The sequence below is a fragment of the Lissotriton vulgaris genome, chromosome 3_1 (genome assembly GCF_964263255.1).
Source record: "Lissotriton vulgaris chromosome 3_1, aLisVul1.2, whole genome shotgun sequence".
NCBI classification, from domain to species: Eukaryota; Metazoa; Chordata; class Amphibia; order Caudata; family Salamandridae; genus Lissotriton; species Lissotriton vulgaris.
In genome coordinates this window covers 2,086,526,045-2,086,550,274 of record NC_141689.1, presented here as the reverse complement: position 1 = coordinate 2,086,550,274, position 24,230 = coordinate 2,086,526,045, and the positions used below count along the sequence as shown (strand labels likewise).

The window sequence follows — 24,230 nt, the reverse complement described above, 5'->3', positions numbered from 1 at the left end:
TCAGCATACGGCTGAGCTCACTAGGGGGATGGCCAGGATCACCACGGCTATGGAGGCCATGATAATTTCAAACACCGCCTCCAATCCTGCCCTGGACCTGGGTGATGCTGGAGACAGCAGCAGCCGCAGCAGCCCGGCCAGCGCTGCGTCTGAGCCACGGAGAAGCACCAGGCGATCCGCTGATGCTGCTGGGCATTCAGAGGGGGCTGAGGGACACCCCAGTGGGTCTGGCAAGCGGGCAAAAAAATAGCCTGGCAAGGGCGGATGAGGCAACCAGAAGCCTGGACTTTATTTGATTTTACATACTCCATTTTTTGATGCACATCAGTGCTGTAACTGTGGTGCAACACTATTAAAATTTGTTTTTTGCAAGCAACATTTAGCTGTCTTTGCATCTGTACTCAGTCAGAAATAGTTCTCAGTGATCTCCTCACGTCTGTATCTGCCATCACTTGGCGTACACACCCCAGCTGGCTGTGTCAGTGGCACAGCTTCGTCGTCGTCATAGTCCTCGTAGTCAGACAACTCCACCTCAGTGCCCTTCTTGACCGCAAGGTTGTGTAACATTGCACATACAGCTATGATCTTGCAGCAGGTGATGGGGGTATACTGCCTTGCACCTCCACTCTTGTGCAGGCATCTGAATCTACTTTTCCAGATGCCAAAGGTCCGTTCAACAACATTCCTGGTGCGTATGTGGGCCCGGTTATACCTCCTTTGGCTGGGTGTGGAGGGGTTGAGGTAGGGGGTGAGTATGAATGAGCGGAGGGCATATGCACTGTCGCCTGGAAGAGAAAGGGGTCACATTAGACACATGCATACATGTATTACACCTACCTACTATGTGTTATGGGGGTCTGATGATGTGTCTCACCTAGGAGGTATCCTTCTCCAAATTCGCCAGCCATCAGCCGTGCATATATGCCGCTCTGTTGGAATATATAGGAGTCATGGGTACTTCCTGGAAATTTTGCTACCAGGTCTGTGATGGTGCACTTGGCATTGCAGATCACCTGCACGTTGATGGTGTGTGTAGATTTCCGATTGCGGTATATGTATTCGGTGTCCGCTGGTGGGCAAATCGGAATGTGCGTGCCATCTATGCAACCGATGATTTGGGGAAATTGTGCCATCTGGTAGAAGTCAGCTTTAGTTTGTAGCAGTTCTGCGTGGGTTGCAGGGAAAGAGATGTATTGGTCCATCCTGTCTATCATGGCGTCAAGGAATATGTGGAAGAACCTTGACAGGCTGCTCTGGCTCACCCCTCCTGCTGCTGCTACTCCACTTTGATAGCTGCCAGACGCTACCAGGTGTAGGCTGCATAGCACCTGGACGTGCGCAGGGATGGCGTGTGCCCTTGGGGTGTGGTGGTCCAAGAATGGCTTAAGGTCCCTGATGAGCTCAAGTATGGTGTCAGAGTCCAGCCTGTATCTCTGTAGGATCTCAGCCTCAGTGAGCATGAACAGGGTTATCCTCTGTCTGTAGACCTGTTCATTTCTTAGCCATTCCCTCTGTCCTTCCTGCTGTAGCCGTAGCCGCCTCGCAATGACATAGAAAGCTGCCATCCTGCAAGTTGCAATGCATTTTGGGACTGTTTATATGGGTTGGAGTTGGTTACCACCTGATTGCAATCCATGGTAAATACCGAGTGAATTCTACCGATTTTGAGCCGATTTCGGTGTTTCTGTGCCTCCCTACATCTCCCCAACTGTCGGAATCAGGGAATTTCCCGATCGGAGATTCATACGAATCGGCATGTTTTCCGATTCGGCTCATGTCCGAATCGGTATTTGTACCGAATCGGTAAATGGACCGAATCGGTGATTTTCCGATTCGGTGTCACTAACGAATCGGTAATTGGACCGAATCGGTGATTTTCCGATTCGGTGTCACTAACGAATCGGTAATTGGACCGAATCGGTGATTTTCCGATTCGGTGTCACTAACGATTCGGTACATGGACCGATTCGGTCTTTGCATCCGATTCGGTGTTTTTCCGATTCGTTACATATCCGATTTTCGGTATGTACGTATCGGATTCTTTCCCATTCGGTACTCATTCCGAATCGGTTTTCTATCCGATTCTTTCTGTTTTTGGTTCCCTACATCTCGATGGCTGTTTACCGATCGGTAAGGGCCAAAAATCGGTATTTTCGGCCGTTACCGATCGGTAACGCCCTACCTACATCGGGCCCTTAATGCCTTAAATTGTCGTTGCATAAGGGACGACATGCACACCCCATTATTTAACCAATTTGGCTAGTGGCTCTCGATAATTATTACAAAGGTTGGGACTCAATGCCGAACCCTGCAGCACACCATACTCATAGGTTTTGATAAAAATAAAAGGAAATATATGTTAACATGCTCTATCTGGGGCCGGGCCAGCATCAATAGTTATTACTGTGATGAGGAGGACTGATTTGGGGGAAATTAAGTAATTTGACCCAGATTACACGAATCTGTGCTTGCAGAGTAGACTGGATTATATCATCCCTGGGGGTGGGATTGCACTAGTTTTCCTGTAATGCTTTGAGGTGCATGCACTAAGAAAGCCTTATATTATGCATAATGGAAGCACACTTAAATAGAATGAAAATTCTCCTCGCAAAAACAAAAAATAAAACTTGAACAAAACATGAAATGCGTGAAGGGAGATTTCCAGTATATCGAGCGAGTATTTTAGTGTAAAAAGATATATGAAATGTAAGTAAGCTGAATAGCTTTTAATGTAATAAATTGTCGGAAAACAACGTGTGAAATGTGAGTGTGAACTGCACTCTGTGAGTGGTTTATATTATAAAGCAGGTCTCTGACCATCTACAATTTGACCAGAAGACCATGAAAAAGTGTTTTCTTGCTGTAAATTTCACTTTTGAAGGCACTCTTTCATGAAGAAGTCTTTTCAGAATGTGGTACTTTAAAGGCCATATTGTTTGCGCACTCACATTATTAAGGCTATATAATACTTTATACAGTCTAATTTGACATAGATTATGAATTCAGCATGAGTACCGTCTCTGCTTGTAGAGCAACATGTAGCTTGGCAAGGCTTGTTAAAAGTTCATAACAAGGTACACTGCACACCGAAATTCCCAAGGAAGAAATAATGTTGTTTTACACAGTCAAGGATGACAAAGAGATTGGTAATAGGGCATGAAATAAATTCAGTGAAGTAATGGTGATAGCTGTAATAAATTACAGTAAGCGAGGACATCAACAGACATCATCCATGGCAAACACAATTTGAAAGAGTTCTTAAAATTAATGAGCCTATCAATGCGTGGAGTAATTCAGAAGTTGACTTGCTGTTGCACAGACACATTCACAGGCAAAGAAACTCACAAAAATGCCGCCTTGTTCCAAGACCCCAACGGTGATGAACTGAGGAGCTGAAGAGGTAACCTGCAGGGATGGATGGTAGACAGAAAAACATGAACAGAAAGGCCCACCTTAAAAGATTCAATACACACTTCCATATGACAAAGACGATTATTAATATGCTCTTTACATATTGCTTTAAAGCAACAACAATCAGCTATCTCGATGAATCTCTCCAAAAGGTGGAAAGGAGTATCAAGTCAATCTCTTAACAACGTCGTCTTTTTCATTAGAAAACGCAACACTCATGTCATCAGAAGACAAGCATAACATGCAATCCTCATTTGGGCATTAAAATTACTTTTGCGCGTGAATCTGGATTATCAGGAATTTTGTAATGATTATATATTAAGAAAACAGATCTTCTCATTTTTCAACTAGCAGCAACGTTGTATGTTTTCAAAAACAAGCATTGGCCAAGTCAATAGGTCTAGCTTTCTCAATACTCATGATGGACTGGAATTTTCGTATTTGCATTTCACTTATTTGCAGGGATGCATCATAATCACTTTTAGAGTGCATCCGCATTTAACCCAGTCTTCTGTAATGTGAATGTTAGAACTGTGAACCGCGTTAATGTATATACGTGACCTACTTTAGTTTATTGGCAAGTAGTATGGAGAGTTAACATAGGAAATAAATGTAACTAGCAGAAAATGCCAACATAGAGAATCTTGTTGTGAAGTTTGATATTACTCATGTATTAGATGTGTTTAATAATTGTACTTTCTATAATTAGGTAAATGTGTTAGTTGAAATACAAAATTAATTATGCCACAAGTAATGTTTAAATGATTCGTTCTTATGTTAGCCAACGCTTTAGGCCTGCATTGCAGTTGGAGAAGCATTCTTTAGCCAAACTAATGTCTTTGTTTTAGCAGCTAAGCAAGGAGAGAAGATGTTTTAATTACATGGCTGGGAGGCAATAAGGGAACAAGTCGGTTTCACATGGGAGAAGACACAGGAACCGAGGACAAATTGCTGCAATGGGATTTACATGGAGAACACTGTGGAAAATTACGCTCATGGCTGTACCTATTGTGGAGTATGCACATGCATCATGGGAATTCTACCTGTGGATAACTGGTTGTTGGAAGTAGAGATAGTGCCCACATCTTCCTTTCCTTTGGAGAGGGAGCATCTTAGAACGAGCTCTTCCTCTTTTGATAGTGGCTTAAAGCTGCTTGACCCATCTCAACAGTGGAGAGACTTCTCAGGAAGACTCTACAACTGACACCTTTTGTCCTGATTCAAAATGCTTACTCATTATTGAAGGGGTGTAACTGTAGTGTTAGAGTAGGGATAGGTTTAAATATGCTTCTTGATTGTCTGTATCATCCTCCTCGAGCTAATAGTCCTGTTCACATTGCCCCCTCTGAATTGGGTGCGTAGGTTTGGCTTTATGCTGTTTCCTTAGTCTTTCTATACCCTTGTGTTGAGGTGTGTTTATGTTCAGTTATTTTTATCTAACCTTCCTCTATTGTCCTTTGGTTATTATGTATCAGGAAGAGGTATTCCTAACTTGACTGTGCATTCAGGATTTTTATCCCCTTCCCACTTTCATGCTGCTTAAAAGGCCCATCGGAGTGTATCTCTAGAAAATGTCCAGAACGACACAATGGCCCTTTCACTGATTTTGAGAATTCAGCATCCTTTGGGTAACAAAGGGCCCAAACCATAAATGTAAAGTTAGACCAAAAGATTAACTTTGTGCAAAAGTCTAACTTTACTACTTTTCATTATTCACGAAGGAAAGTTACGACTAGCAACTTTACTCCTAGTAATTTTACTAGTAGTAAGTTTACTAGTAGTAAGTTTACTAGTAGTAACATTTCTAGTATTATCTTACTTTTGTGAATACCAAAAAGTATTAAAGTTAGACTTTTGGATTAAGTTAGACTTTTGGTCTAACTTTACCTTTGTGAATCAGGCCCAAAGTATTTAAAAGCATTTAAAGATGCACACACACAAGTGGTCATTTTGGGTATTTTTTAAATACTTAAAAAAGTGTGAGCCATCCTGGAAGCATTGAAAAACATTCCAACATTCCAAGATTACCTCATTTGCACTAATATCAAATACAAGCATTTGTAAAGCGCACTGCTACCTCCGAGAGGTGTCCCAGCATTTGGGCCATCAGGAAAATTAAGCAAGCTATTTCCCAGAGTCACATGAAGCTGGGCTAACTTGCCGCCGGCGCCGAGGATCAAACCACGAACCCCCTGGGCCGGAGTCAGGTACCTGACCGCTGCGCCACACCTCTTTCAAAGCACATGCACAGGTGGGCATCTTGAAATAATTTTAATTATATCTATGGTAGAAAACATTCAAAGATGGCTACCGTTGGTTGTGTGCAAGCTCATGCATGTGCACTCATGTGAGGCAATCCAGAATGGTTTGTTTACTTACTTTATGATTATTTTACTACTCTATGAAAACAGAAGTTCACTTTGGAATGGTAAAGTACCTAGAACGTTTATAGAAACACACAATATTGAAAGGTGACATCAACTGTTCAAAGTCCAAAAGTCTTGAAATTTTTATTGAAATCCTTTATCTAATTCATTAAAACAGTCAAACAGCCAATGTGCTTTATTTATTAGACTTGAACTTCCTCAGGGCTCTTTATGATAAATGATTATTCATTATGCAATGATCTAATCCAATGAGTCAGTTGTGAACAGTTATGGCCAAATGAGAAAATCATTGCAAAATAAGATGGCGGGGATTTTACCACAATCTGACACCTATATATGAACCATTGGCAACAATATGGGATCTTATAATTTATTTAATAGGCGTGAAAGCTACCCAAAAAGGTTTTCCCGGCGTTGAAGCAGATTAGAGACTATGTTGAAAAGAGGCTTACTGGTTATTGGTTAAACAGCCAAGTCTTCAATGATTTGCGAAATTGGACGTATTCTGTTTCATTTCGAAGAGCTATGGCAGGGCATTTCAAATTGAGGGGCCTAGATATGCAAATGACCTTCCACCCATCCGAGATAGTTTAATTTTAGGAATGAAAAACCTCACCTGAGTGGATGAGCGGAGGTTACGAGGAGGGACATATGGACGGACCAGAAATTGTAGGTATTGAGGGGCAGCTCCTATTTTGATTTTAAACATGTAGGCCAGGGCTTTGAACTTGAATCGGTTCTCCACCCTGAGCCAGTGCAGGTCTCGTAGATGGCCGGAGATAGAGGTAGCTATATGCACCCGGCACATATACCTTGCAGCAGAGTTCTGGACCATCTGCAGTCTGCGAGTCACTTACTTGTTTGAGTCCAGATAGAGAACATTACAGTAATCCCGCCTTGAAGTGATCAATGCATGGACTACAGTTTTCTGAGTGGGCTCTGGTAGCATCCAGATGATCTTTTTTAGCCACTTCAGGATGGTAAAACATGTGGCAGCTACCTTGACAGCCTGCGAGTACCTACTGAGAGAGTCATCAATGGTGATGCCCAAGTTGCGAACTTGGCGGGAGGGTAGGGAAAGTGCACCCATCTCACAGGGCCAGTGTTGAGGGCCCCAGAGTTCCTTGTTTTTCCCAAGTATAAGGACCTCGGTTTTCTCACTGTTGAGTTTGAGATAATTTGATTGCATCCACGATGCAATTTTACTCAGACCTAACTGAAGGGGAGAAGGCCTGGTCGTGCTCTTCATGGAGAGAGAGTAAATGATCGGGGAGTCGTCTGCTTAGTAAAACAGGGACAGCCCAGACTCTTCTGCAACATCGGCTAAGGGTCTTACATATAAGTTAAAAAGCAAAGGGCTTAGAATGGAGCCTTGAGGTACCCCATGGGCAAATTAGTAGAAATCGGAACTAGCGGTGGGAGAAAAGACTTGAAAAGGGTGATTCGTGAGAAAAGAAGTGAGCCATTTCAAAGCTGAGCTGCAGATGCCCAAGGATCTTAAAGTTTTAATTAACACGGTGTGAGACACTGTGTCGAATGCTGCGCTTAAAATCAGCCAAAATAAGAGCCTCAGTGTCTCCAGCCAACAGATGACAGCGCAGTCATTCCGTTCCCCCCAACAGGGTGGTGTCCGTTGATAAGGCAGCTCTAAAGCCCGATTGGGAGGGATGAATTACAAAAGGTCGAAAGACACTGCATAAATTAATAATCATTGATCATTTTTCATAATGACAGCGAGAATGCGCACAAAGTCTTACACACACAACACACTGAAAATAATTGCGTGTAAGTTACCTGCAGTCTATTTAGTAGTAGAAGAGAATCTTTGCGAGCCTGATTCCAAATTTCTAAAACACTTCCAAATTTTTTGGGGTGTTTTAATCATAGTTTAATCATCAAAAACAATCAGTCATAGTGCCATGTTTATATTTACCGAGCACTAAAAATGGATTTAAATTCAACAAATGCTTCTTTTAATTTTTTTCGCAAAACTCATTTTTCACGAGCCATTCTTGCTACAATGAAACCCCTAACAAATTCCAGACATGGCGAAGCGATAGCTGACTGCTACTCATCCAGAAGCTTAACAAATGGTCTATTTGAAGGCATTTGTGAGCATGAATGCACTTGCGACAAGTATTAATGTTCTTATTTATGTTTTAGGCTGCAAGTGAAATGATAAATCGCCATATGCCACAGTTTCAAATCACAAAGAAAGTTGTTTGAAAAAAGTAATAATACAATAAAGTCTAACATGTCCAAATAGATAAACGTATACTACAATTGCTAAAACTGTTCCTGTCACCGAATTTGTTATAGTCAGTGCTGTGTCACCTCATGATCCATGTTGGATGAGGGATCTCAAATTGTTCATACACACTGTTAGTTAGTGACATTTTAGGTCTGACTTGACAGCGTGGCTCGCAACAGACTTTATGAGAGCAACACGAAAAGAGCTTTAAGAGGCACTACTAAGAGAGGGGCTTTTGGCTCCACCCAGTTGTGTGGTTCTGCTGAAAAAGAGTGCTTGCATTTCTGCCTAGTGGGAAAGCGCATGCTCAATACAACAGGATTATAACATGGCTTTTGGCATAATCTATGTTTTTTATGACAAATTGTGACAAGGGCAGTAGCTTTGACTTAATCATTGACTTAATCATTGTGAAAAGCATACATAAAAGTCATTAGGATTTTAAGAGTGGATCGTTTTTACACTGGGTTAAAGCCTGAAGGCAGATATTTTGTTTCATGAAACCTCACATATTGTCCATGTAGGCATAAGGTTTGGTGTTAGTTACACCTCTGACAAACCCTGGGGGTAGAAGATTTTCTTGTAATTATGTTTTGGAGGCCCTATTAGGAGAGGCTTAATATTGCATTGCCAACTGCAACTTTGGACATACTTGTAATTTTATTATTTTATACTTGATTATTGTGGAAAAGCTTCGGTCAATGCTGTAGGCCTGAGCTGGGAATGGTGTCAAGCCAATGAAAAAGGCTATATATTTTTGATTGGTTCATTGTGAAATTTTATGCTAGATGCCATGTGTCTGATCTGTTCAATATAAAAGGTGTAAGAAATCAGGTCATTGATCGAAGGGGGCGAAAACCCTGCCAAAGCAGTGACCACAATGTTTGTGAGAGTGATCCACAAAAGTCACTAAATTAACCTGTGCTTAGCCCTCTGTTAGCTTGGGACAAACGCAATCTGGCTTAACTTAGAGGCACTGTGAAGCCTATTCATGCAGCACACAAACAGTAATAGAGTGAAAAAACAAAAACATCCCAAACCAATTGAAATTTTAATAAATTAAATAAGGTCAAAACAACAAAAATCAAATCAGTATAACCAGAGATATTCAGTTTTAACGTTTTAGGTACGTATAGAGCCTGAAAGCACAAACCGCCACTCGAAGTCATCTAGTCATCCTGGACCGTGAGAAAGTCGCAAGTTCAGATCGACTGCGATGGAGCATGGGCCAGATGCAGGGACCATGTTAATCAGGCTGGTCAGGTTACCTTCTCATGGTCAGGAGTCCTGAACATCAGGATTTCTCCTTTTCTTGGAGGGGAATGCACAGTCTGTGATGCCAGAGAAAGGGTCCAGGACTGAGGGAAGCACCACCTAGGGATCAGGGACTCAGTCTAGCAGAGGCCAGGAAGGCTCAGGTAGGTCTATTTGCAGGTCCACACAAGCCCAGTTGTAGCAGGTGTGCTGGGCAGTTGCAGGGATGCCTCTGGTTGTGTCCATGTATCCGACAGGACACCCAACTGACCCTTGGTGCCCTCAGGATAACCTGGGATGAAGGCAGCAGGTCCAGTCTTTCTTCGCAAGGAACATGGCGGGCCTCAAGCAGCAGGGCAGTTCTCTGGGGAACAAGGCAAGCCTCAAACAGCAGGGCAGTCCTCTGGGGAACACGGCAAGCCTCAAGCAGCAGGCAGTCCTGTGTGGAATAAGGCAGTCCTTCCTCTGTAATGTCCACAAATGTAGGAGTGTGCTGAAGAGTTGGTCTAAGTGTCCATATTTTATACCTGTGACAGCCTTTGAAATGTAGGAATCTTCCAATCTACCCCCACATCTGGTATGTAGGGGGCCTTCAAACAAGCGTTATCAAGACCTTGGTCTGTTAAAGTGTAATTTCCATTCTTCTTATGCCTGCAACAGCAAACATCATGGGCTTATTGATCACCCCACTTCAGCCACCATTGGCTCTAATGCTGTGTTAGTTATGGCGTAATGCCTGATCACATTTACACATCCATCTGAAACTGAGTGCGCTTCTTTGCCAAGGTTGGTGGACCAGTCCTTTAGTTTTCAGTTTTCTCCTTTTATAGGTCCCCATTCATTTCTTCCTCCAATCATTTTAATCTATTTATTTTTTAGAGCATTGGTCAGCTTCCTAGATTGTGCTACCAGCCACGTGCTGCTCATTTGTTATCTGTTGTGAGCTGAATCCAATGCAGCCACTGTGTCTAAACTGGGCAATCAACTTGCAATGACGCTGTCCTCAGTGACTCATTGTTTTACCATTTAAAGATGTCCACCACATGCAGGAGCATTATGATACTAATCTTGGATTGGAACAACAATCACTACACTATGCGCAATATCAATCTAAGATGCCTGCCCAGTGAAATGTTTACAGAGCACCCATCCTGTCACATGGCTCACTTAGGCCTGGGAAGAAACACTGCTATTTTAACATGTAAATGTTTCTTAAGTTGCCTTATCTTTCAGACGATAACTTTTGACACAAATTTGCTTGCGTGACAGTGCAGGGTTAGTATCTCCGAAACCACATTGCTTACAAAACAACTTTGTAAGTACGCTATCATTACACCTTGAACATTTCATACAAGACCTCAACACACATTGTGCAAATGTTATCTGTTATTTCGTCCATGAGGTAACGTTATCAAAGAGGGAATAAACAATGACAGCTCAGCTGAAGCATCGACACAGAAGCAGGGGTGCCATTGTTATAAATATACATGAACATCAATGCTCAAATTAGAGGAGTACAATGCTGTCATTGCGAGGTCATTGCTGTGTTGGCATTTCAGCCCAGCTGGTTCCTGTTTAGCCCTCTGCGAGGAGGGATGGCCAACCTGTGACCAAGACGGGGACCTACATACCTTGCTTTCAGGTAATGAGGAGGTGGATTATCCAGTAGGGGATTCTTGGCAGGGCACTCCCACCCTAGACAACTAGATTAGGGAACGCATAGGAGCAGTACACTATACTCAGTACGTATGTCCCAGCATAAATACACTGTTTGAGCATGTTGGTGAAATAGCTCATTCTCTTCACCATGCTCATATTACTAATCATTTTATCTGCTTCCGTCTATTGATCAATGTAGTACATATATTTTGTACAAGAGTCACAATGGTTCAATTAATATAGAAAACACCCCTTTGTGTATTTCTTGTATATCTCTCAGAGAGCGAAAGAGTGACTGAACGAAAGGGTTCTAGATCTGCTACCACAATTCCTCAGGGGATCAGGGTTGTCATGTTCTGAGGTTGCCCTAGCCATGTGTTACCCTTGGAGGTCTAGGGGGGCTTATAGTGGTACTGTGAGCTAGCTTGTCTACAGGACAATATATCCTGAGGGGGTGCATTGAGCCAACTATAAAGCAGCCTTCAGGGACTACTACCTATGCATAAAGGAAGCCAGGAAAGAAGCCATCACTGCCAGCATCGATACTGTTGCCAACCACACGAAGGAACGCTTCAAAATTGTCAAGGAGCTCTCCATTCCAGCACCCACAGAGAACACATCCACCCCTCCCAAGAACTCTGTGACCCCCTCTTAGACTACTTACACAGCAAGATTGCCACGATCTACTACAACTTCGACCCCAACCCACCACTCTCACCATTGACAACCGTAATCAACCAGAGAATACCAGCTGAACAATAACCACCTGGTCGTCTCTCAATTGTTTACACCGAGCATAAGTCTACAAACACTGAATGCAGTCATGAGTAAGGTTCCCATCGAATGGGGAGAGGATTCTGTTCTGAAATGCACTAAAAACAGGTCCGCTTGAAGCTGTTTTTCCCCATGCAGGACGGCAGGGAAAGCACAGAATATTAACACTATACTTGCTGATGAGGATGGCTTCCCCTTTGAGAGACTGCACTACTTGGGGTACAGTCTTCGCTGCAGTATGTACCAGAGCACACTGTACCTCTCTCTGCCAGAAGTGCTTAAACAGATACAGAATGAGTATGGGACAGCATCTGCCTGGAAGTGAAGATGAAACTGATGGGCAAGTTTTCTGCGGGATACACCATTATGTTAAGTAACATAACGGGGGAAGAAGCAGCATTGGCTGTATGCCAGCATCTAAGGTATTTGGCTCCCACACAACAAGAGTGCAAATTACCTAAAATTATCAAAGAAACCACTGCTACGCTAGGTAGAGATAATTTGGGAGCAAGACCTCATAAACCAAAATTAAAGAGCAATTCTGAAAAGGATATATTTAAGCAAGTACCTGAGTCTTCTACAAAGAAGAAGTGGGATAATAAGAAAAACAAAACAAAACTAAACCACAGGTGAGTCTCCTCAACAGGAAGTCACTGAGAAGTGCTATAAGCTGAGTAAGCATGATAAAGTTAGACCACTTGACAGGTATCAGGACACTGATACACATTCATCTTGTTCCTTTCAGGAGTCATCCGAAAAACTTTTGTAGAGAGGTGGACAGTCAACATTCATCAAACTACATCATTAAACAGGAAGATAAACCTAAAACATCAAAACCTCCATTCAATAAGAAGAAGGGAGCTGGACTTAAGGTCAGGCATGCCATGGATATTGAGGGCACTGCTTCTGAACAGAGAATGCACAGTAATCATGCTGGACAGTGTAACAGATTTCACAATAGTTCACCAGAACCTGTTGGATTGTGTGGTGGGAGTAGCAATGAGTGAGTATATTACGGTGGAAACAAGGGTAAATGTCCCACATCGTTTATACCAAATACAATGGGTTTGAGGTTAGGGTATTACTTTTTTTTACAAATCCATGATGGCAGCTACATTGCTTCTAAATGATGTGGCCATACTAGAACTTTAAAACAATGATATAATATTTTCAGTTTCATATGAAGAACTTTTGTCCTACCTCACTTCTACCTACACCTTCCAAAAGCCAGGAGAAATACCTTATTCAGTAATTAGTGAAGCTCACTGAGACATACAACAATATGAACCCATCACAAAAGTCGTCACAGCACCGAAACTGTACTGGTGGCCACTACAGAGAGTATCAGGCGCCAGGTGGATCAGGGTGGAGCAGCTGTCTTGGTGCTGCTAGATTTTTCGGCAGCCTTTGACACTGTCTCACCCATGCGCTTGGTTCAACACCTTAATCAGGCAATTATCAGAGGAAATGCACTCAATCTCTTTCATTCCTTTCTCACCAACAGGGTGCAGATTGTCTTTTGTGTAGGCTTTAAAGTTAAGGCCTTTAGCCGTCCCTGTTGGGTCTCTCAGAAGTCTTCTTTGAACCCCACTTTTTAAAATCTGTACGTCCCTCTTCTAGCTGAACTAATATGTTCATGTGCTTTTCAAGCACTCTCATATGCCGACAACACACAGATTATTAGCAAGTTTTAGTTTGAGGGTGCCATTGTAACCCTCAACTAAACCAGCAGACTGGGGATGGTTCGCACTGTGGAATTTTTGTTTAATCCCTAAACCGGCACACACACTCTGCATAACTTTCCCTACAAACTCACTTCCATTATCTGACCATACAATCCGTGGCATGCCATACCTGGGGAAGTATTCTTTGAGAAGAATTTTGGCAGTAGACAAAGCAGTGTTGTCCTTCAGTGGATATGCTTCGATCCATCTGGAAAAAGCACAAACTACCACTAGGACGTACTTTAGATTGTTGCACCGATCCATGTGAATGAAGTCTAACTGAATCACTTCAAAGGGGCAAGAAGGAGGAGCGAAGTGACCAGCGGGTGTGGGGATTCCCTTGCCAGGATTATGCATCAGGCATACCATACAATTTCTCACCACTCTCTCTGCACACTTACTAATCCCATCATTCTTCCAGACTGGAGCCAACATCTTACAAATCCCTTTAGAACTGATGTGCGCTGCTCCATGCGCCATCGTTACTACTGCAAGCACGTACGCATCAGGCAACATCCAACGCTGTTGTTCCGACAAATCAATCCAACACCCACTCGAGTCCAATTTACCCGTATTCTCTTTCCATGCAAGCTTTTCCTCCTCAGTCGCCTCTTTCTGAATTTCTTTCACACTTTCCACTGTGTCCTCACACATTCCAGACTCAGAAATCCATCTTGCAGACGTTGCAACATACATTCTACTCATCATATTCCTAGCTGTCTGTTTAGCGGTCTCATCAGCAAAAGCATTCCCCCGACCAACATCATCCGTGATTGCTTTATGAGCACTGCATTTTACAATCGCAACTTCAGTGGGCAAGGTTAGAGATTCCAACAAGTCGTTAACTAGCTGACCATGTTGAATCTTAGTCCCATGGGACGTAATGAAACCTCTCTCTTTCCACAAACGGCCAAAACTATGGGCCACGCCGAACGCGTACTGACTATCTGTGAACACATTCACTCTCTTTCCCTTAGCTAAAACACACGCTCTCGTTAGTGCAATCAATTCCGCAGCTTGGGCAGAATTCTGACTCACTCTCGCAGTCTCCACAATCGTACTCAAAGTCGTTACTGCGTAAGCAGCAGTCACATCACCATTCTCCAATTTAAAGCACGACCCATCAACATACAACGTGCCATCTGGATCTGACAACGGAGTGTCTTTTAAATCAATTCGTCCTTTAGTCTCTTCCTCGGTTCTGAAACAACAATCATGGGGTTCAGAATCACTCGACTCCTGATTAGTCGGCAACAATGTTGCTGGATTCAATACATTGCATCTTTTGATCTGAATATGACTCGCTAACAGTGTCAGCTCATAGCCTGATAATCTAGCACTGGTAAGGTGCTGTGTCTTGGTTCGGTTCATGAGTGTATCCACGGCATGAGGAACCATAACCACTAGCATGTTGTTCATCACCAAACCAGCAGATTGTCGAATGGAAGCTGCAGCTGCTGCTGTAGCTCTCAAACAACTAGGCAACGCTCTCGCTACCGGATCTAATGTTGATGAAAAATACGCACAAGGGCGTTGTTTGTCACCAAATCTCTGTGTCAGAACACTCAACGCGCAACCTTCTCTCTCGTGAACATAGAGCGTGAATGGCTTACTGTAATCGGGCGTACCCAATACAGGAGCTGAACATAGTGCATTTCGTAATTCAGAAAAACTCTCCTGACATTCAGCAGACCATGGCACCGGACTCGGAACATTTTTCCCAGTCAAAGCTACCAATGGTTTTGCCAAAAGAGAAAAATTTGGGATCCACTGCCTACAATATGAGGTAATACCTAAAAAGGCACGTACTTCTCTTTGTGTGCTGGGAACATTCATTTGCGTAATTGCTTTTATTCTCTCTGGGGTCAACTTCCTTCCCTCCTTTGACAAGAGATGACCTAGGTAGGTCACTTCTTGGCAACAGTATTGCATTTTCGAAGGTGACACCTTGTGGTTCAAACTAGACAAATGATGCAATAGGGAAATTGTAGCTGCTTTGCAGGTTTCTTTGTCATCGGCAGCCACTAGAAGATCATCTACATACTGCACTAGAGCAGAACCAGGAGGAAGTACAAAGGAATCTAACTGACTTTTTAATGCCTGACTGTAAATGGATGGACTCTGACAATAGCCTTGTGGAGCACGTTTAAACCTGAAGCTTCGACCTCCTAGAGAGAAGCCGAAAATATCTCTGCTTTCTTCGGCTATCGGAATGCTGAAAAAGGCATTCTTCAAGTCGATGACTGAAAACCATGTGGCTGTAGCAGGAATCAACGTTAACAATGCAGTAATGTCTGGAACCACAGGAAATTGCGGAACCACAATTTTATTAACCTCCCTAAGATCGATTACAAACCTATACACTGGAGGCTTGGAAGGATCAGTACGTTTCAAAATTGGTAATACAGGACTGTTACAGACATTTCCTCTAGTTTCCTCAACCACGCCTTTCTTAATCAAGTCTTGCACGATCAATAAAAGTGCACGTTCACCTTCACTAGAAATCTTGTATTGAGGAATTCGTGGAAATTTGACATTTGCTTTCAAAGTGACTACATATGGTGGAATTTCTAAAAGGCATACATCGTTAGGACCAGTCGTATCAGGGAGTGAACGCAGCTCTGGCGGGAGTGCATCCATTGACAAGTACATCGGAGAGATGATTCTTTTACCCAATGTAAGCTGTACTCCTGAAGGAGAACAGTACAATGTCGCATATAGGCGTTTTAACAAGTCTAAACCAAGCAGATTTTCATTACAACCTGTCGTCAAAATCAAGGGTGCTTTCAATTGACGCGGTCCAACAGAAATAGACAAAGGACCAGATACGGGGTTGTAAACAGGGGCGCCTGAAAAATCTACTGAAACATTTGTTAAGCCGGACAAAGGTGCGCCAGGGAGTTTAGCATGAATGATAGAACTTTTTGCTGCACCAGTATCCAACAGAAACGGTTCGACTACACCTGATGTTGCTACTGCGACATAAGGCCCACTCTGATCCACTGGAACTGATACTACTCCCTCTCTCTGTCCATGGCTGTCCTAGTACTCAGTTTGCTGAAATCCCTCATCAACCTCACAATAGTCTTCAACATGATACTGTTGTGATCTATTTTGTTGGGCAGACTGTCCATTCCGCTGATCAAAATGATTAGAAGGGCGATCATTCGTTTGTGGAGGCATAGCACCTCGTCCTCGACCTCTAGAATTCTGCATGGAACCACCACGACCTCTCTGAGCTGCTGCAGCATTATTTTGCGCTTAGACTGGACAGTCATTCTTATAATGACCTTCTTTCTTACAGTACGCACATTGGTTCCACAGGTATTGTGGCCTCGGTGAACTATAATCTGTCCTTTGATATGACCCTTGCTGTGTATTAGTCTGATTCGTGCGAGGCGGATATGCTTGCTGTAAAAGAACTTTAGTTTTTAAATCTTTCGTCTTCTTATCTGACTTTTCCTTCTCTTCTTTATCCCTATTTTCATAATACTGTGCAGTTGCAAGTATTTGCGCAGTTGTAGAGACAGCCCACGCACTCTCGGAATCTTTCAATTTATTACTGAGCTCTGGCAGCAGATTGTGTACAAATTTATCAACAAACAGTCTCTGTCCTCCTTCTGTGCTCATATCCTGACCACTGTGATCTACAAAAGTCTCTTCGAACCTTGTGAAAAAGTCGGACACACTTTCGTCTTTCTTCTGCCGGCATGCGGACAACTTGTCCCAGTTAACGCGCAATGCTGGCATCAGAGTCTTCATTAAGTCAATTATTCTGCCTGGTAGATTAGCAATTAGAGGTTCAGGTTTGGAACCACCTATTTGCTGACCATCTGCCGCAATTATAGCTGCCCAATCACCACCTAGGGCAACGGGATGATTCTCTTTACGAATTTTAGCCCAAATTGGCAACCCGAAGGCACATTTACATTGACCACAGGAGGTACAGGAGCTTGATTCAGGGGAGCAGGAGCAGGAATACCAGGTTGTCCAGCAACCGGTAATTGAACATTCGGTAAAGGTGGAGCCGTAGCACCCTGTGCATACGGTGGGGGTGACCTTAACAAATAAGACAACAGAGGATCATTTTCGGGGTCCTCTACCGTCTTAGCTGTGCTCGATGGCAAGGCAGGGTAGCACTTGTCTATCGCTAAATTACGCTCTCTAACAGCCACCTCCATTGCTTTCTCAGACTCATTGAGTTGCAGCTGCTTAGCAGCCTGTTCTAAAGTCAACTCCTGCTCTTTCTGTTCTTTCTTTAACTTTTTAATTTCTCTCTGTTTGGATTCTTTTCGCCAATAACGGAAAGAATCAAACATTGCCGGCCGGGCTTTCTTCTTAAACAATTTCACTTCCAAATTATCAAGGACTTCGGGTTCAAAACTACCATGCAGTGGCCAACTAAGGACCCCGTCTTTCTCAGTATATCGGATCCATACCTCATTATAAGATATTGGACCCACACCAAACTCACAATACAGAGCATAAAGAGGAGTTCCGATCGGAGGAACCAGACATGAGTCCTCCAACCGGGAATCACTGTTGCAACCAAAACACGACAACATACAATTTTTCCGACTTACCATTTTATAATCCGGAACACAGAACAGACAAAACACAAACAAAAATGTGCACTCGAACCAAGAACTTAGGCCTACCAAAAGCGAACGAATGTATCGATACCCAAACTAAACCAAAAGATTATCGTAACCAGAATAACCAGTGATAATTTTACGAAACCAAACCAAACCAAGAACTAAAAAGGATTATCCAAACAGGAGCAACCCTTACGAAGTAACCAACTAGCAACCACTTAATACTTAACTGAGGCACTGAAGACGTCACCAAGGAGAAACCCGTCTACGTCTCGCCGTACTAAGGACTGCACCTCGGGTCCAAGACAGGGCGACGGTCAAGGCAAAGGACCACTGCAGCCGTCCGAACGGGAACCCTCGTGGAAGAGAACGTCGGGCCACTTTTACGATATGCCGGGATCGATGAAGTGGGGCGCCTCCCTCAGGAATCTTCACACGAAGCTTCTCGAACTCTTCAGGCTTTTGGACCGGTACCGAATGACGTCGCCCCACGTTGGGCGCCAATTGGAGTTCTGGACTTTTTGGTTCCGTCCAGAGGTGTCAGGGATAACACCCGAAGACCCCGGAGTTCTACCTGTCTCGGTGCACAAATAAACAGAAACACGGGCTTCTCGATGGTGGCGTCAAAGACCAAAGGTTTATTACTGCAGGGACACAGAAGTCACAGAAACTACACACGGGCAGTATCTAGGAGCCTGTTCGATTTGTACAAAGAGGGTTGCTCCTTATATACTAAATATTAGGCTTCGGGCAAATTCTTTACATGATAGTACATTCCTAAACCTTTGCGTCCTAAACAATAAATATTTGGCGTTGCACAGGAATCGTCAACAATATCTGATGTCAAAACATTACGAACGAGGGGTTCCCACTGTTCCATCATAATCCCATGTCAACTTTTCATTCAAGAGCCGGACCGCCTCATCGTAAATTTTGTTACCTCCCCCTAATAAAGGCCCAGAAGGAAAGGAGCAGAGCCAGGTGTAGAAGATAGAAAAGCAGGATAAGAGATGTTTGTGGGTCGTAAATGGGCAAGGCTACCAGCTTCGGCCGCCTAATCATGATCAGGCCAACGAACACGAGTACCAGTATAGCAGGACTGGCCTCAGGCAGAGGAGGCAGCTTCTGTCGAGTCATGTAACCATGGCGTGTTCTGTCCTAAGGTGCACGTGTCACTAGAGAGGTGAATCGCCGGCCAAAGCCTATGTGTCATTAATCGAAATGAAGTAATCAGAGGTCATTGCGTGTCCATTGTCTATGTGAGGGCAAGAAATACAAAATGGCTGCCATAATCTAAGATGGATGCCATGGGTAGATCAGAAATGTGTTTGTAACAGGAGTACTCTTGCTCGTAGCATAGCGAAAACACCAGGATATGCTAAATGGATCATTTGCGGTTCATTGATACCAAAATTATGTATTTACGACAATGTTGAAAACACGGGTTCAAATCGTCACGGAACCTCAGCCTGCCCACATTGCTAGACTTAACTGCTTGGCCTCATTGAAGAAATTATTACAAACATGGCTTTTCGCCTCATAGGCTCTCTGTATTTTCTGTGCATAAAATCTCTGCTTTTCAGGAATAGCGCTTGGATACCCTCAGGTTTATCATGCTTTATTAATTCATTTTTTATTTCATTTCATTACAAGATGGATATTCATTGCTATGAAAACTTTATTTCCTGCTGCAAGCATATGCCCAGCATATTTAGGTAGCAGCATTTTTTCATTTGTCTGTTTTAAATTATGTTGCATAGGTTTGTTGTGTTTCTGTGAGTGTTTTATTGTGGATGGTGAATGTAAGAATACGTTATTTGGCAGAGGAATGGATGCCGGAGTGCAAGGATAAGTGGCAAAATGAATTTATGATGACTTATTGACTTGCTAAACTCACAAGTGACTAAAGAGACCTATTGGCATTGCCAATGTCTGTTTCTTTATAATTCTTTATCATACTATTTTCAAGGGAAACCATGACTGAACTCAAAGATTCCCTGTAGCCACTGCACTATTTTCTGTTTCCTTCTCACACTAAGCTATTAAAGCTGTGCTAAAACAAATATATTCCCTTTTGAAATAATCTTTTGTGCTTGATGGGGATCAACAAGATGTTTGTCCTGCCCAAGGCAATAAATCTGTCTTGATTGTTGTCTTGGATGACATTCATATGCAGATGGATGTTGGTGGTGTCACTGCCCCATCATTTTATGTTAGATGTATTGCTCAAAGCACACATTGTTGACTATTCCATTTTATTGTTCAGACTCACTTTGATGGTCATTGAAGCTAAGAGTCTCTTTAATACCTGCATGATCGCATTGGCAGCACTGATTAAGTTGTTCAGCTTTGATTCGGATGCTTATGCCAACAACACCAGTTCATTTAGTGTTTCAAAGAGGAACTTGAAGTGTCTACTGGCTACTTTCAGAAGTGTGTGACTCATAACCAAAAGATGTGGGAGAGTATTTTTACATTAAGGCTGGCAAAATGGAGGTCTTGATCGAAGGTGTTCATCAATCAATTTGTTCTTCTTTTGGTCTGTTTACTTAGGCTTTCTTCGGATAAGCGCCTACAGTATGGATTGATATTGGCTCTATGTAGTCACGTGTTCAATCAAATGAAAGAAAATGATGCTCCTCCACACAGGAATGGTCAGAAAATGGTTGTCAATGCTGCTATAGCATGTCACTTATAGGATGACAAATATTTGAACTTGGGCCTCCTTAACTTTCTTGTTAGGCCAAATATGATCATTTTGTGCCAGGAACGTTTGATTAAAGCACTATCGGTAGAACTGAACTCTCATTATGTAATTAAGCATTGAATCTTTAAAACCTTTCCATGGTCTGTTAAACTGTAATCGTGGATAATCTGAATTTTTTAAAGGTTGTGAAATGTATCCTGTTAGCTCTATCAACCTTACAGTGGTCTACCCTCAACCTTTTTGCCTTCTATAGTGAGCACTTTATTTTTGCTGGCCTCAGGATTCTGTGCACTTTACCACTGCTAACCAGTGTTAAAGGGCGTGTGCTCACTACCTAGCACATGCTAAACTTAGTTTATACCTGATGGCCATATTAAAATTACTTATAAGTCACAAGTAAATTAGTATACCATATGCCCAGGACTGATAAATTAAATACTACTAGTGGGCCGGCAACACCTATTGTGCACCAAATTAATTAGCCTCTTAAAACATGTCTTAGGCCTTGGCAAAATAATCCCCTTGCCAAGCCTAAAACTAACTCTTTATTACATATAAGCCACCCATATGGTAGACCATAGACTTGCATTGCAATCAAAAAGATGGGCATGTACTTTTAAGATTTGCATGTCATGGTAGTGAAAACTCACAATTAGTTTTTTTAATTAGTTTTTCACTAACATGCGGTCTACCTCTCCCATGGGATAATCCCCCTCATTACATTTGATAATTAATAACTTTTAATTGGGAGCATGTAGAAAAGTCATGTTTGGTGTCTGAGCAATTGTAATTTAAAATCCTCTTTAATAGTAATGTCAGATTTTAAGTTCCAATTCTGAAAATGCCACATTTGGTGCCTGCAGCCTATTCCTGAGTCTCATGACTAACCCTGGGCGGAGCACTACGCTACGCTCGCGGAGTTTGCGAAGTCTGCGCAACTTCACACTACGCGAGCTGCACGTAGCACAGTGCGAACACGCGTATTGCAGCGTAGCGTAGTGCAGCGCTCATTTTTTGCTTGTTCGCGGTCCTAAACGTCATGTTCGCGACCGCGAGCAAGCAAAAGGACATCCCGGCGAGATTCTCAACACGGGGAGGTATGGTTTCTCATTTTGAGTGGCTGCGCATGCTCGCAACCGCTCTCAATGAGAAACTACCAGTTCGCGTTGAGAAAGCTGCAGCTCAAGTAATAATCTACTCGAGCAGCAGAAAACTACAGCTCGCACTGTGCAAGATGCCGTTTTCAATGATTGCACAGTGCTGGATGCTTGTCCGCACTGTGCAATCATTGAAAACGCATCTTGCACAGTGCGAACATGCTACTACGCAGCTCGCGTAATGCTACGTGACGTTCGCGTAGTGCGAAGTGCACTTCGCGCAGCTTTGCGTAGCGCTACTTCGCGAACTACGCCCACCCTTACATCATGACTGGGTGTAGTTGGCATCAGGCATTTGTGTATTTCTCCAATACAGCCACACAATAGATGGACTAGGTGTTGCCTGGATGGGCTACTTCAGGCAAGATAGGGGGGGTGAGCTGTGCACAGCCCCACTTCCACTTCAATAGACTGTGCCTCTGTTCTCACACAAAGAACTTCACACTTGCCTATTGTGCCAGCAGACAGACTAGAACCAGGGCAGGGAGGCAGGAAATTGCTGGCACATGGGTGAGGGAAGCGTCCAGAGGTTTCTCCCACTTCAAAGGGGGAACCAGGAGTAAAAATATGACCCTCAGACCCACTCTTCAATTCATTTTTGGACCTGCAGAAGGACTCTCAAAGGTCTGTCCACTGCTGTGACCTGCTGTGTACTTCAGAGGACTGCCTTGCTGCACCAAAAGGACTACCTGCTACCATAATTCTTCTCTGTGCCCTCAGAAGACTGCCCTGTTACTTGAGTCCTGCATTTCTGCTTGTACCTAGGACGCCCAGAGTGACTCTCAGAGCTATTTTGCTGGCCTCCTGATCAGAGCCTCAGGGACAAAAAAGGCACCAACCATTTTGAACCTATATCTGGACCCTGCCTGAGTGTGTCCTGACCCTCCATGTGGTGCCCCCCCAGTCCTGGACCCTTGGAAATGATGCTAAAGGTGCCCCAGATACCCCAAAGTTAAAACTTGGGACTGTTAGATAAAAAAGTGTTATGAGAACCAAGAGGAGACCGGGACCCACCTGCTAGCCGATCTGCCCATGGTGCATCACTGGTCATCCTGACTTTGCAGCAGCATCTGCTACGTTCTTCTTCACAGCAGGAACGCCTGTAGCTCCATCCCACTGGAGATTTTCGACTTCCAAAAAGGAGATTAAGTTTGAACGTTTGTATCTTCACTGCAACTTCGTACAGTGGCTCCCAGATGACTACACCTCCTCTTCGGACTCCACTGGCTGCCGTGCCCTGATGAACTCCTACCTCTCAGACATTTTTCAAAATTTCTTGTAAGTCCAAGGGAATACAGAAACCGGGTCCAATCTACTTGGTGTATCCGACCCACGCTCCATCATGGTAGGCCACAACTTTCAACTTTGACTTAGTCTCATGCGACCAGATGGCCACGGCTGGTACTTTAATATTTTAGGCACTATTTTTCACTAGCCTCTAAAAACTCATAAGGAAAACAGACATAAAAGTGCCATCCCTGGAACCCAGACTTCACTTCATGTCTGAACTGGAAAGAGTAATGAAGGACTGACCTGCTGTTCCTTGAACTCAACAAAAAGAGGCTGCATCAAAAACTTGACTGCACCTGCTGAACCTTGGGCTAGAAAAGAAAGAACTGTGCCTGTGATGCCTTGCTTGGGGAAAAGTTGTTCCTGAGTCCCAGACAGAGAAAGAGACTGAAAGAGTAAGTTTGCTGATTCTCTGTTACAGCCATAGGGCCAGAAAGCTGATGACGCATGCATCCTTGGCAGCCAGCACCAAGAAGCCTGATCGGCACTGACTGTTGAAGTGCAGCCTGGGAGACTAAGCCTCTACCCTCAAAAGTTGCACCTGTGTCTGCAGGACCCGGGAGACTCATCTGAATGCAGTTTGATCACCCAGCAGAGATGTTTTTGCAAGGGAAAGGGTACTGTAGGTTTTGCTGTAACTGGAGATCAGCTGACCAGTTGCAACTGGTTTTGTGCTAGACCACAGCAGGACTTGACCTGTGTTGCCAAAGTCTCTCTGCCTTTCTGGAGAATTTGAGGGTGCTCACAGGAAGACCCCTGGTACCAGTTCATCATCAACAGCTTCCTTGAACATCTTCAGGATACTATATCTCTTCCATCAGGACTACTCCATTGGTTTCTATGGAGGTTCACAAATAGAGTGTGGAACGGGACTGAAGACTGCTTTTCTTGTGAATTAACTGATCTATTGGACATGATTGGTCACTATGACTAGCTGCCTGTTTGAATTATCCCTCACAAGAGTGCCTACATGGCCGTTTTCAAATCACTTGTAGTGGGCAAGCCTAAACCATAAATCGCA

General features: G+C 43.4%; 1 protein-coding gene across 1 annotated transcript in view; it reads right to left on the bottom strand.

Moving 5' to 3' along the window:
* Nucleotides 1–24,230, bottom strand: part of LOC147728838 (uncharacterized) — a 1,063,528-nt gene that overhangs the window by 112,004 nt on the left and 927,294 nt on the right. Inside the window, exon 15 of the mRNA XM_086963349.1 lies at nucleotides 3,346–3,405. Within this exon, the coding sequence (XP_086819475.1) occupies nucleotides 3,346–3,405 (60 nt within the window). The remainder of the gene's footprint in view (nucleotides 1–3,345; nucleotides 3,406–24,230) is intronic.